Source organism: Acyrthosiphon pisum, chromosome X, assembly GCF_005508785.2.
Source record: "Acyrthosiphon pisum isolate AL4f chromosome X, pea_aphid_22Mar2018_4r6ur, whole genome shotgun sequence".
Lineage (NCBI taxonomy): Eukaryota > Metazoa > Arthropoda > Insecta > Hemiptera > Aphididae > Acyrthosiphon > Acyrthosiphon pisum.
The window spans coordinates 30,951,579-30,967,080 of NC_042493.1; the positions used below are offsets into that span (position 1 = coordinate 30,951,579).

At 32.2% G+C, this 15,502-nt stretch overlaps 1 protein-coding gene across 9 annotated transcripts in view; it reads left to right on the plus strand.

The window, feature by feature from the left end:
• LOC100164132 (glutamate decarboxylase) overlaps positions 1–5,421 on the plus strand; it is a 140,637-nt gene extending 135,216 nt beyond the window's left edge. For all 9 annotated transcript variants that reach the window (XM_029485547.1, XM_029485571.1, XM_029485567.1 and 6 more), the window contains one exon: positions 1,924–5,421. In XM_029485547.1, the coding sequence (XP_029341407.1) occupies positions 1,924–2,097 (174 nt within the window). In that variant the 3' untranslated portion in view covers positions 2,098–5,421. The remainder of the gene's footprint in view (positions 1–1,923) is intronic.
• The last annotated feature ends 10,081 nt before the right edge of the window (positions 5,422–15,502 follow it).

Consider the following 15,502-nt stretch of genomic DNA (forward strand, 5'->3'; position numbering starts at 1 on the left):
TAAATAAACGAAATTTATTTTGAGATTGGTCAAATCTATCTTAGCGTCCCCTCAATATATTATAATATAATTTATATCATAAAATAAGTATTCCTTTATTTTAACGATCTACTAAAACAGCCCCCTCCCCCAAACTGCGTGAACCTTCTGTATGCGCGGTATTATATTATGAGTTTACAATACGTATCGGTAAAATACGATTGAGAACGGTACTTATTTGGTGACGCGATTGAGAACGCTTGATATTTTTTTTTTTTTCCAACGTCACCAAATTTAGTCCAATGATAATTTGTTGATATTGAATTAGCGATATATTATGTTAATTGTTATTAAAATTCTAACTGAAACTCCAGCAGAAACAATATTGAAAATAGCTAAGATAGTTAGTGCCAATGTACTAAGAATAATATGTCTATGCCCTATGGCAATAGCCAATAGGTTAAATAGATTTGGGGTCTTAGACGATCTAAAAATGTTAGTAATTACTAATGATCTATGAATATAAATAATTTGTATAAATGATTAAAGTGTGACGAATATTACCTACATCTAATATAACATATATTTTATTTTTTTTGTAAAACAATATTTAAGGATTATTATCCTTAGTATGAATATTTTAAGTGTTTTAACAATTATAAATCGATGACTTTTTTCAAGAATATTTATTTGATGCATACGGGCAAGAATCTTTCAATAGCCGAATAAATGGCAACGTTGCACGTAAATTCGTTCTCGATCGTATTCTTTTTTCGGTGTTTTTTTTTGGGTGGTCAGTGGTCAGTTCTTTGTTATTTTTAAGTGTTCTCATTCGTTCGGTCAAAAAGGTATAACGTTCTCGGTCGTTTGATAGCCATACGTGTTAACTATACCCACACATTTATAACGACGCCTATACATGTATTGTATATAATATGTTGTCACACCGAATTCCTTAGTTGCTGCAAGCGTTTGTCCGACGTGTGAATGTGTGTGTGTGTGTGTGTGTTGGTCATTATAGAAGCCGTTATAGAGACCCTTCTCGGAAGGTCTACCCATCTGCCTGTACATTATTTCGTGTTTAAAAGAAAAATATAGCACTTTATTTTCCATTCCTTTTGTAAGAAATCGTATATTCTCGGCGCCAAACAGAATATATATATACATTTTACCTCGTATACTAAGACTTATATATTATATACATTTTTTAACGGAGCCTTAATATTTTATTTAAACGTATTTTAACGTATTTTTTGGTCATCTTTGCAGGTAGGTACTATATACTATAATAAATTATACTGTCAATAACTAAGAAAACATTTTCTGTTTATTGTGTATAAGCTGTCTGTGGAATCCATAAAACCGAGTACCTGTAGGCTGTAGGCAGTACGTGACACTGCTTCTGTGTATGCTTCAATTTATTTGTAGCAAGTATAATACAGTAGAACTCCCATATAACGGTCACCGAAGGGACTGTAAATAATTACCGCTATTTAGAGGTGCCCGTCCTACAGAGGTAGAATAACACTAGAATACACTCGACGGGACCAAAAAAATTGACTGTTACTTAGAAGTGACCGTTAACGGAAGTTTTACTGTAATAGGTAGCCGATAGGTACTTATAAACGCTTAACATTTTTAATCGACGATTATTGAAACTTTAAATCGAAAATTAACGATAACAATATTACTTTACCTATGCATAAATTACAATTATTAAAAATATGATTAAAAATCATAAAAATTTTCCAAAACGCAAAAATGAAATACTTTTACGAAAACTGACAAAAACTGCTAGTCTTGGTATGTAAAAAGAGCGAAAATATACCCTCCCATTATAATATAAAGTTTCTAAGTGATTCGTCTCGAATATATAATACTCATAATCGTACCTACTTGTGCACTATTATAAATATTACCTAACCTGTAAAATATGTGTCGCAGATCACACCAGTTCTGAAGGGCAAAATGATGGAAGTCGGCACGTTGATGGTCGGATATCAGCCACTGAACGAGTTACCGAACTTCTTCAGAAACATCATATCCAGCGCCGCGGTTACCAAGGAGGACGTCGACTTTTTGCTGTCCGAACTCGACCGTCTGGGACAAGACCTCTAAGTCATGAGAATATGAAAACTTTTAATAATGAATTCCGCTAGTCTCTATATGTATAGTTTTTATTATGTTATGATTTAGCAGACGATATATCAGGATCCCCGGTCAATATTCCCACCGTCATTAATAATAGGTACCTATTATAGCGTGTGCTGCGTTTATATTAGATAGGTATAAATGATTTCGCATAATCATTAGTAAGCGTTATCCCCGATTTTCCTTAATTATTATTATTGTTGTTGTTGTTGTTATTGTTATTGTAGTTGTAGTTGATAAAATATAGTGAGCATATTATTATATTGTATTTATTATAATTTGCTTCGATCACAAGTCTACGCGTTATAGGTACTATATATATTATAATATTATGTTTGCTTTTAAGTATATCGATTTTTCGTCAGTCACAACTCGCGAGTATTTATTTTTTGATTCTTCACAATTGGTATGACCCTGTCGTTTGTTTTAATGGAAATCCGCTGATAGCAATTTCCTATAGCTCATATCGATTTCCTCAAGTACGTGTATTGTAACAACAGTAATAATAATAATAATGCAACTTCTGAGATTGGCCACTTCTGTTCCAAGAATCACACGCAAGTCTAATGTCATTTTAAGTTTTAAATATAGAATTTGATGTTTAGTTGTATAATATTGTTTGAATACGTCTAACCAACGACCCGTTAAAACCATAGGATTGGCTGTCTGTTTAAATGTGTCTAGAGTTTTACTTTTATAGTTTCATCCCACAACAAATGAGTACCTACCTACCTTCTGATAATTGCTCTATCACAATACACTTTTTCTATCGCATGATGGCAATAATAAATAATATAATGTACCAATCCGTCACGGCTTGGTACACTAAAGTTAATCACGTAAGACGTGAACAATATTCGAAACGAAAAATCGTTTATCGTTAGAGTACCTAATATATTGGTATATTGTTGATTACGGTTTAGGTAACCATTTGAACACGATTTTTCGGTTCGGGTGCGTTTGCGTCTTCAAATCAGGTTTACATTATTTTGCATGCTTTTAAAATCACCATAGTGAAGAAAATCTACAAACGTTTTCCCGATTTCAAAACGTTTTTACGGTTTTCAACACTCACTTATCTATATAGGTAAACCGTTGTTTTTCTGCACCGTTTTATTCGCACATTTGCACAAAAGTTTTCTATTCGCACCGTTGCACTTCAAAAATATTATGCACTTATATCTGTTCTCACTTTCTATACTTCTATAAGCACGTATTGTAATATGTATAATATTATAATAATAACATAATCATGGACGTCTTCAGATGGTAGAGACTTAACATTATACGCTTAATATTTGATTTGTTACTGATTTACTATGACTATTAAAAGCACGAAAAGTGTTAAAACCAGCTGATGCAAAAATGTTCTTATTTTAACATTTTTTGTCCCTATATCATTTTCTTAATGTTTAAAAAAACCTGGACGTCCTTGAGTATATTTTATTATTATAATATTCGATTCAAATATATTTTGATTATTTTGAACTTTTTACTCAATATTATAATTTACAATATATTACACTAATGGCACTGTAGTTACTTCAAATGCACCTTACACGTTTCGCACATAATAATTATTGCACATTTTTGTATATTGATTGATATTATATTTAAGATAATATTCAATACTGTGATATTTATTACTATTAGTCACTCACTTACGAGTGTGATTAGTATTTTATAAGATATCGCAATATTGTTAGTCACTTTATTAATATTTTAGAAAATGTTTTCTTTATAACTATACCTACATAATATTATTATTGCCATTACACGATCAGTCTAAATGTCTTTACAGTGAACACCTTCCAACACGCCTCCATTAATCATCATAATATATTACAATATCTATTGTTTATCAATCTCGTAAAACTTTCTCTTTTATTGGTGCACCCTCTCGCTGAACCCTATTCTAATTTGACGCCCCTGAGTGAACCATACGCGTTTTCCAAGTCATTCATCAAATCTTAAGTACTATCTATAGGCTCTCTCTCAATTTTTCCCCTATACATATACTCCACACTGGGTACATGATATAATATTATTTTATGTTCAAGGTACCTAACACCCACATTTTTTTTGTCACTAATTGGTCGTCAGTTAGGTTTGTGTGGTTTTAAGTATAGCTTAAGATTTCTAAAAAGAAATCTATCCTATTGGCCACTGTATTTCTTAGGTCCACATCTTATCTCGCGGGTCATATTATTATAGTTAGGTAACAGTTTAATGTAATAACGTACCTTGCACAATATAGACTATTAGACTTGCCCTGTCAAAACTAAAATGGGGAGACTATAATATATCACTTTCGGGCTCAAAATTAGTTCACTTAAACATTAGAATTACACTTAGGTACACTATTTCATTTTTAATCGATTCCACCGATTGTCCAGTGTGTTTTTATTTTCCCCAAATATTATTATATATTTCAGTTTTTATGAAATTATTTATATGTATTATACTTATAATTATAGTCGTCATATTATTACGTTTTAACCAATTTTATTGTGTGAGATGCCGCCGCCACACATCGATTACATATATTATATTATTACCCACGTTGTGTTTTATTCATATTTAAAGTATATTATTCGGAAGTATAAATTATATAGTAGCCAGTAGGTATATCTAGTAAAAAAAAAAGGAAAAAGTGTATAAAGGCGATTTTTGTTTCTCGGGGGCCGTGAAATAAATAAATCATAGATAAATACTGCAATAATAATATTATACCGTGATCGTAATCGATCGCACAATAATAACACTATGATCCGCCTGATTGGTTTTTATAGAAATATTAACATTACATTATAATATTATTATATTATTCAACTTCCTTCTGAACCGCCAGTCAATTTAAACGGTGAATGGACTTAAACATTCGTTTGTTTACTAATTATTTTACCAGAGTGATTATATTAATATTTATATGACATTTTAACTGATATTATAATTATAATGAATAGTAAAATATACAATAATATTCTGTATTATTTAAATATAAAAATTATTGCGACGACATTATACTCTTTCCTTGTGCCTCGTGTTCATGACGATACAATAACATTATTCACTGCAATATTATTTTTTATTGTTATAATAATACCAATATAAAACATACTGATAAGTCAACTAACTAGTAAATATATGTCATAAATTCGCGTAGCATAACCAAACATTTTTGATAAACACTACTTACTTACTAGATGTTATATACACTATTTTATTTTCGTTTTATAGTCGTTATTATAATATTATTAAATAAATATAATATATAAACATATAAAATAAACTCAGTACAACATACCGTGCTAATATATTATAATAATTAATATATATTATACATAGCTAGACATATTCTATTATATTATAATTGCTGTTAAAATTTTAAAAACGTAATGTGTTGAATATTATTAATAATTATTTTATTGTTGATTATGTTACCTTTACATATTATATTAAATGATACAATATTATAATATATTATTATACCTATATTATATTATAATACCCCATCCCATCTAGTATATTAACGTTTTCATTGATAATATCGATGGCTTGGGCCTTAGTAGATAGTGTACACTGCGCACACAATATTATAAGTCCATATTTTCAAAAATCAACTTTTTTAACAGCATTAAATGAAATATTAAATTACCTATCTATATTTTTTGATATAGGTTATTTTATTCTATAAAGTCGTAACTAATTTCATAAAAAAGCTATATAATTTCTAAAGGAACTTCACTTGATGTTCTTGAATAATTTCATATTGTGATTTATAATACTTATCGCTGCGCTAAGTCATCGATGTAGACTATTTTAGAGTGTATTAATTTTTTCCAAGCATTGTATGAAGCGTTTGTTATTTTTTTTCTCTGATCTCTTATTATACTATAAGAGGGCAATAATCTTATATATTATTGTTAATAACCACTATAATATACTGTTTAAATTATTATTATTTTGATTATTATTACTATGTTTGTAAACGTATGGCAGTTCGAATATAGTGATCATTTAGATCACAATACTCGAACTCATAGCCAATAAAATGCATACCTAATGTTTTTTTTGTTGTCATGTTATATTAATATATTATATGTTACCCGCCTAAGAATAAAATATTATTACCGGAGCGTATTCGTTAATGTATACATAAATAAATGTAGGTCTTATGTTAAGCCTAATGCATATTTAATGCTGGATTGTTGATTTTTTGTTTTAAATCTGTTCCATGTAGAAAAAGTATAATAATATAAAATATAACCTAATACATATTACAATATTATTATCGTCTGCTTTTTTTTTTTTTAATAATTAACCCTTAGCAACTAGGCCATTGGGTGGTTTTTACTGTGTGGGAGGGTATTGTTATAGCCTGTAGGTTTAAACACGTTTACACAATTTGGCAGATTTTATTAGTGGGCACCCGTAGGTATCTACTATGCCCCGGTGGGGAATGGCGGCACTTCTCTCCGGACACCGTGACTTGCCCGAAAAAAAATGCCACCCACGGCCGAGGTTTTGAACCGGTGTCGGTGCGCGTCGCAACCGACGCCTTAGTTCGCTCGGCCACTCCGTTCCCCATATCTTCCTGCTTTATTTTACAATAAACTATTACATTAAATGGCGTGTCATTTTGTGATAGTATAACCCAGTGGTTATGAAACTGGGTGCCACGGCACACTGATGTGCCGCGAGCATTCGTTAAGTATACCGTGGTTTTCTGAAAATGTCAACTATTCGTCCAAGAATAAAATTATAAAATTAAAATTAATAAAAATTTGTTCGCCCATCAAGCACACATTTCTAATTAAATGTATATAATTATAATTCAAAACAATATGGTTCATCTAATTATTTAAAAAAAAAAAAGGTCAGTGTGACGTGAAAATAGTTTCGGACAGTGTGCCGTGTTTATAAGTTTTAAAACCAGTGGTATAGCCTATATAATTATAATAGGTATGCGTTGTATAACTAATAACGATTTTGAAATTGAAAGGTGGGTAAGTGGATGTCGCTCTGCTGTACAGTAGGTTACAAGTGGGTAACTGTATGGATGGTATTAAATTTGAATTCAATGATATAATATCATTGTATAAGAAAAACGATTCTGAGCGGAGACGGTATGTCAGTCTAGATATAAGGCATCCAGCGCGACGGTAGTGGCGCGAAGCTAAGTTAAAAAAAAATAGCGGAGTAGCCACTAACGTATATTAGTACAGGAAACCGAGTTTTAATATTGAAAAATCGTCCTAATATGTATGTCAATCTTTTGTCAACCTCTACAGGGCAAACGGCTGAACATATAAAGTCGTATAAGGTATCAATCGATCAGAAATATTGTGCAGATGAGAACAGAGGAGCTCGCTAGCAAATTGGTTAGATAGTTTATAAGTTATAAGCAAAAATGTTCAAGTACTTTTAAAACCGATTTTGCGTACGGAACAGTGGGGATGGATAAGCGGGGGAACATATCGTAAATATCCACCAACCCACTGCTTATCAATTCCCATTAATCTCATCCTGATGGTGGCGGCGGCGGCGACTATATTACCATTTCGTATATTGCTGACGACCAGCTAGATAGTATATAGATTATAGGTACTATCTTAAATCGTGCCAACGACTGTGATTGTTTAGTGAATTCGTGATCCAGCGCGACGGTATTGTATTATTATGCTGAAAACTTGGGACGATAAAAAAATAAAATAAATAATCTGGTGATTAATTCATTACTCGTGGCAACAATTAAGGTCGATGACAAATCATAATATGCTCTTAATTCTGTGATTTGTCACCATGGTCTATCTATGAGTCTATGACTCAAGTCTCAAACCCATTATATATCAATTATTAAACATAATAATAAAATATGGTTTATATCATATATGAAACGATATAATGTTAAAATTAAAGTTTTAGAAAAAAAATAAACTAAAATAGAAAAAAGATATAACAGGAGGCCAACGATGCATGCTATATGGATTATTATTGTTATTGTATACAGTCAAATAAAATCTCGACTTATTTCATAAAAAAAATAGCTGATATCACACCAAAAACACTTCGTTATAACTAAGTTTAAAAAAAAAGCTAAGTTAAAAAAAAAATTTAGTAATGATTAAACCTTTAAAAGACGTAATATAATAAAATGCCATTTTATAATATTACAAATACCTACGATGACAAATAAGATCAATTGTCAACATATTATGCTTAACCATTTGGCCGGACGTAAAACGTAGAAGTATACTTAAATAAATACAATTAAGTAACCACCTTACCTACTCCGTACCAAATAAGAGCGCACCGAGCGGCCACGGATAAAACCGGTTTTGTTACGTAAATTTGGTGTGCTCTTATTTGGTACATGATATACAGTATTTACAGTAATTAATAATGCATCAACAATATGTTGACTAAGTATTTAACATTACAATTGATTATTTGTCATCATAGGTATTTGTAATATTATAAAATGGCATTTTACTTAATTTCCATATTATATTTATGTTTTGAATTTTTTTCACGTAATTTATTACTTAATTTTGCGTTTTCGGTGGCAGTAATGAACGCTGTCCGCTATCCGACAAAGTCTGATAGCCTACCCGTATTACTACGACGAACGTCATTCGAGGTGACTGACCTGTTAGACACCCAAAAAAATTTGATGGCTATATGATTTGCATGGACGCCCGAAATTTTTTTAATTTTTTTCACGTAATGTCACGTTTTCGGCGGCAGTTGTCGGCGAACTTTGTTGCTTACCCGGGCTACCACGTCAAACCGCGGTGGTCCTAACCTTATCATCAGACCTCCTAATCACACACCAACCGGCTCGAGACCGACGATCAGACCAAAAGACCACTGCCGCTTCCGACATCGGTTATCACTCCTCGCCAACTCGGGGGTTTTGGGTGTCTCCCCCAGCGACGTTCGAAGAGCTAGTACTAGTATAAAAAATACATAAGTTACTTATATGATAAATAATAAACTGTAATATCAGAGTTTACTCATCGAGCCCATTTATGCCATAAAGTATTTTTTAATCACTTGAAGACAACTACGTAGGTATTGACAACTTGTATATTATTATTTCTTAACATCTACAATTATTTATACTAAGGCTGATATAAAATATCTTTTAATAAACGTCCAATAACCTTCTATAGGCCATTATAGGGCTATATGTATTTATGTTTATAGATGGTATTTTTCTGGAACTGTAAAATAATGAAGGTCATCTTACCCGCTATGTCGGTATTTCAGGCGTCGAATATACACAGGCGGCGGCAATTGGGTATGACATGGGTAGACAACTCATGTTATTGTTGTCATCTCTTATATTGGAAAACTTGGTATTCTAAACGATTCAACCTGTTTCCGTCTGCACACCCTCTTACTCAGAATAATATATTGTTGGGGGTATTTTTTTTTTTGTGTATGATTGTATATAATATAATATTGTTTTATTATACACCGTTTTCTCAGTTTTTTTTCTTCAGTTTCATGGCATTCCGCGAAAAAGACATTCGACATCATTTACAACGTGTGTACGACGGATAATGGCGAGAAACCGGAGAGTACCTGTACCCAAGTCGGTCAAATGAAATATTTAAGTATACAAATACAGGCACACAGGGAAGTCACAATGGAGATATAAACATCTGCGTCTGCATTCTACAGTAAACCAGCATACTATTGGTAAGTATTATTCAATTATACGATATTTTATTTTCACTGGTTCAAAATATATGAATTCACTATAATATATAAATTAACTTTGTTACCAGCTACTAAAGTTCATCGGTGCTCGAATAACCCCGATATGCGAACATTATGTATATCTATCTATCTATATATATATAAATAATAAATATAATATAATATATATTTATTATACTAGCTGAACCCGTGCACTTCGTTGCCCATTAAGTGTACCAACTATATGTGAAACTTTGTTCAATTCGTTATTTAATATTCGGTGTATGGTTTCAAAATTAATCTTAACTTTTCCGTTTCCCGGAATAAAAATTCTGATTCGCAGCAGTACATTATCAGGTAGGCAATCTACCTGCGGATTAGGTTATATGACATTAATTTTTGGCATTGTACCAATATTTGTATTATATATATTATAATAATTTGTAAAATTCAAATAATTTAGATTTTTAATAGCGTAGAAATTCAAAAAAAGAAACTGTAAAAAAGTATTAGGGACAAAACTAGTGTTGAAGTACCTGAAAAATTCAAAGACCTATCTAATAAAGTAGGTACTTAAAATAATACCGGGCCCAATTAGTGTAGTAAGTAGGTACCTATGATTACCACTTAGTACTTGGGACCCAACTAAGATGCGCTGAATATATTATATTTTATGTACCTTCGTATTTCTCAAGTATTTACAACATATATACATAGAGTTCTGCTATACATAGAGACAAAAAATAACAACCTTATATATATTATAATTATTATTATTATTTATATACGTTATTATGTATATTGAATATCTGTTAGAGCGCACCAATTGTACTAATCTTGTATCTTTATTTCCTGTGTCTTTGAGTTATATTTTGCGATTCTCATATAGCTACTGACCTTCCCCTAATCCGGCTAAACATGTGTTTTGAATTTCAAGTACTTCGGACGAATAGTATTCAAGATTTTGAGTTCAAAACAAAGCGACATTCATTTTTATTTATATAGATATATATATATATATATAATATTTAATAATAAAAATAATAATAATAATAAATTAGTGTCTTATGTTAAATGAATTACCCTATAAATATATAATATATATAGGTTTGCGTGTGCTATGCGCACAGTTCTATATTATGTACTTACGTAAACGACGCTATTTATTTATTAAATATGCAGTCTAGCGGCGTTATCAAAACAACGGCCACTAAACAGTTTGGCTAAGACGCAGCTATAATAAGTAAGTATAATATATTTTAAGAATATAGGGTGGTTTGGTTATTAATGTGTATTTATTATATATTTTAGTTTAAACGTGTCAAATATATCGTCCAAATATCCTTGAGTAGAGCGCAGCAGTGTGTGCTACAGCGCCACCTGTAGTATGTAGTGCGAACGATCGTATGACGTGGTGCGGTAGGCCGCTTAGATGAGTCGTTCCACCTCATTCGTGTTTCGGCGTCCGAGTAGTGTGTTTGACTGTGTGACTACCGTGTGTCTAATTTGTTGTTCCGAAGTGGCCGCGTTCGTGCATCACTAATTCCAACTCAAAAAACCCAAGCCGAAGTCGACCTGTTGCCCTGAGTACAGCTGTAGGTAAGTGTAATGTTAGTGATATGTGATATATACGTTCCTATAGATTTAAGTTTAGCGTAAAATGAATTATTAATATTATTATTATTATAATTATTATTATTATTATTATTATTATTATTATTATTATTATTATTATTGTTTAGCTTATAAGTTATTTAATGATTACCTAACTACATAAATGTTATTGTTTTTTTCACATTCGGTACTAGGGATTCACTTTTGCTGACGGTTCTTGTAGGTTAACTAAGTGGTATACACGGGAGAGGGAAAAGGGAGCTACACACCATTTATTAATTTTATTTGTCTAATACTAGAAAATTAAGAACTCTGAAAACCCATGTAAAAATTTAACAAGAATTTCGTGGAGCAGAAAATTAAATACCACTCCGTTTCTACGGTCCACCCGGCCATACGATCCGTCGGTCCGTCGATTTCTCAGAACGTTCAATGGCGTACCTTTTGAGGCGGCGGTCAGTTGGTCTTCAAATTTTTCGAAAAATGTTACGCTTTTTACGCCGTTTTTCGCCTTTTCGACCTTTTATCATTCCCGTCACTATTCTATTCACTTAGTTCATTTGTTTTAAAAGCCTATGTGCGGTTTGTAGCTTGTACGCAATATCGGCCCATAGCCATCGCAACCGCAATCGACGCCAGCTGTTGGTCGATATTATTGCTTTTTTCGTCTTTCTCAATTCGTTTCGTCTTTTTAATCGCCGTTGTGCTCTATTCGTTTTATTTATTTATTTTGAAACCCGTGGATATGCGGTTTGTTGTACGCGAATTCGGTTTGTACAATTTAAAATTCACGTTCATGAAATGTCCATTTGTCTTCGTTCGTGGTTTTCGTCTTGGATTCAATACTGATATATACTCGGCGCGGAATAAGAACATAACCAGTCGCGCATTCAAAACAACTTCCTCCACCGCACCGCCCACCGTAGTGGCAGTTACCGGCTTTGTATATGGAGCGCCTCATGTGTCAACAGATATGTGCACGTGTTTATAAAACAACACAGTGTATGCGGTTCACATTTTGAACAGTGCTGTATAACTGTGAACAGATTTTTGGGGAACCAATGAGAAATCGGCTGCGCGTAACGGACGCTAATCGGTCCGCTAATCTAACCGCCTGGTCATGTTCTTATTCCACGCCGACTATATATACTATATAGTGTTTTTTTTGTTTTGTTTTTGATTCAATAAATATTGCATTATATTCAGGGGCGGATTCATCCATAGGCCACCAAGACACGTGCCTAGGGCGCAAAATTTATTGGGTCGCAATTTTTTAAGTTAATTTTTACTTTTTAGTTTTTCATAATTTCATAATTTATTATATTTACATAAATTTATGTACCTATTTGATATCTTAATTTTTTTTGTATAAAACTTGCATAAAAGTGGAGAATGGCTCTCGTAGCCCCGTCACAGTAACGTTTTAGTTTATAACCTATAATACCTAACCTTGCAGTTTGGGTTCAATCCTGCTACCAGCGCGCGCCGCGCCGCGCCGCTCCGCCACGGCTAGAGGCTCGATATCGGCACTCGACGAGGCAGTTTCCTGCGTTGCCTATGTTGATGCATGGGAGGTGGTATACGGGTGTGCGGCGTAAACGCATACAATATTGTGAATAGCGCATACGTAAAACGTCAGCAAAGGCAGTCTAATATAATGCCTCGGGCCGCCGGGTACATTGTATATAGCCGCTCTACTAGGTAGGTGGGGGACCGCTCGCACAGTTCTTAGCAAGTAAATAAAATTATTTGTTATTAACTGGATTGACCCGCCTCACCTCGCACTCGGCATTATTAGAATACTGGAATTAATTTTGGAAATCAGATGTCTTGATAAAGTAATTAGTAATAATAAACATTGCAACGACGCGCGACGCTGGCACTGTCACCCGTCTCCTGCATAGTGCATATTGCTCAGAAATCTTATAGATTTCATCCATTTTTTATAGTTTATTCCATGAAACATTACCCCCCCCCCCACCCATGGGAGCACGCCAATGAACGGGGCGCTAGTGTTGTAATGCCTAGTGGTGGAAAAATGGCAAGTCCGCCCCTGATTATATTATTGTACACATATTGTTTTGTATGTAATAATAATAACAATAATAATGGTCAGATTAATAAGTTGATACAGTCGTTGCCAGATAAATTGAGACGGTGGCGGCGACGCTTTTCGGTAAGTGTAGCCCAAACTAGTCGTTGGCAGTGTGGTGCAAAAGTCACACAGTTGGCTATGACGCGCGCAGTCACCAGTTCGAACCCGACTCACTGCAAACAATTTTCTACAGAATTATTTACTATTATTATTATTATTATATTATTTATATTATTTTACAATTTCTGTTTTTTATACTTAAATAAAAGATTATTATCAGAATATTTGATTTTAAATTAATATCGTAAAATAATTTTTGTAACAATTGTTGTTTTATTGATATAATAATATGTAATAATATTGAAATACGGAGAACCACCGGTTTTCCGTTATCGCGCCGTCGCCGCCGTCTCAATAGTCAGCTACTGAACTAAGGCAGTGAAATAGGTTGAAATACAGTGAATAAGGCCACAAATAATCGTACCTAAAACAAATATATGGTGAAATTAGCCATATTATGCCGGGGAGCAAAATATTCTTTTGACTGTTACCATTATCACAGTAAGAAATCATGTACTTTATTCTTACAAACCTAATATTGTGTATAATGTGTTATTAGTTAATACTTATTTAAATTTTATATTTCTTACACACGTCGTTAGGTACTGATAATATTACACTAAATTAATTATAACACACAAAATTGTTGCGTTATTGTATTCAAGGATTAAAAATTTAACAATACCGATTTAAAACCCAAAACAATAAATATAAATGGCTGGTGTTAGTTATCGGTGCTAAACCATCTGTGGAGGTTATTGTACAGCCCTATGAAACTATAGGAGTTATAGGAGAACCACCAATAAAAACGATTCCGGGACAGGTTTTTCTGATTTTTATCGTCACCCAGTGGTGTATTTGGGAGGGGATTAGAGGTGGTAGGTGGTGGCATTCACTGTATGATTTTAAAAGCAACCTATTGTCTAATTGCTAATGAAAAATATGGCTTTTTATAATTTTGAAGAAATATGATATTGTATACTGGGAACCTATTAATTGTTGCCACAAAATATTTAATAATTGGAATATATACACGCGCGGGCGTGTATATAACATTTGTATGTGTATTAATTAGATTAACCTGGGATATAATGGCGCACCTAACATTTAACAGCTGTTATGTGATAACATACACGTTTTATAAATATTGCTATATTGTTTTCCTATCATAAATATTATGTATATTTCAATTTTCTGGTCAAAAGTTGATTTTACCAAAGCAAATAACGAAAATTCTAAATGATTAGAAATCATAACAAATGCGTCTTTTTACCCCAGTAATTAATTCATAAAAATCTATTTTATTTTTATCAAATAGTTAGAAAGTTATAAATATAATATATAATTAATACAGTATTAGTAGTAAATACTAAGTCAAAGTAATTTTTTTAAGTATAATTATTCAATAAATATTACATAATATTATTTAATAATTTACATCACAGATATAATGTACCCATTAGTTCATATAAATTAATAAATAAATAGATATAATTAAATTTTCAGACATTCAATTTAAAGCCAGAAAAATTAAATATTTATAAAAGTAGGTAATCAATAATCATCTAAGAAATACTGCGCACTATTACCCCAAAACCCACTAAACCATTTTACCCCAATATGATTTTCTGCATGAACAGTATTGTAGTATATTCAGTTGTTATCATATTAATATTTTACTAATATTGACGTTTAGTCACCTACTTGTACTAAACAAATATATATATAAAAGCAACACCTGACGTGTCGTTACATAGTACACATTACTACTTCTATAGGTACTACTCAAATATTATATCAGACGAAGACAATCAATACTTTGCCTCATACTGCCTCCAAAACTTCATCAACTGCTGAAAAAAATATTTTATCAGGTTTGGCTATGATAACATA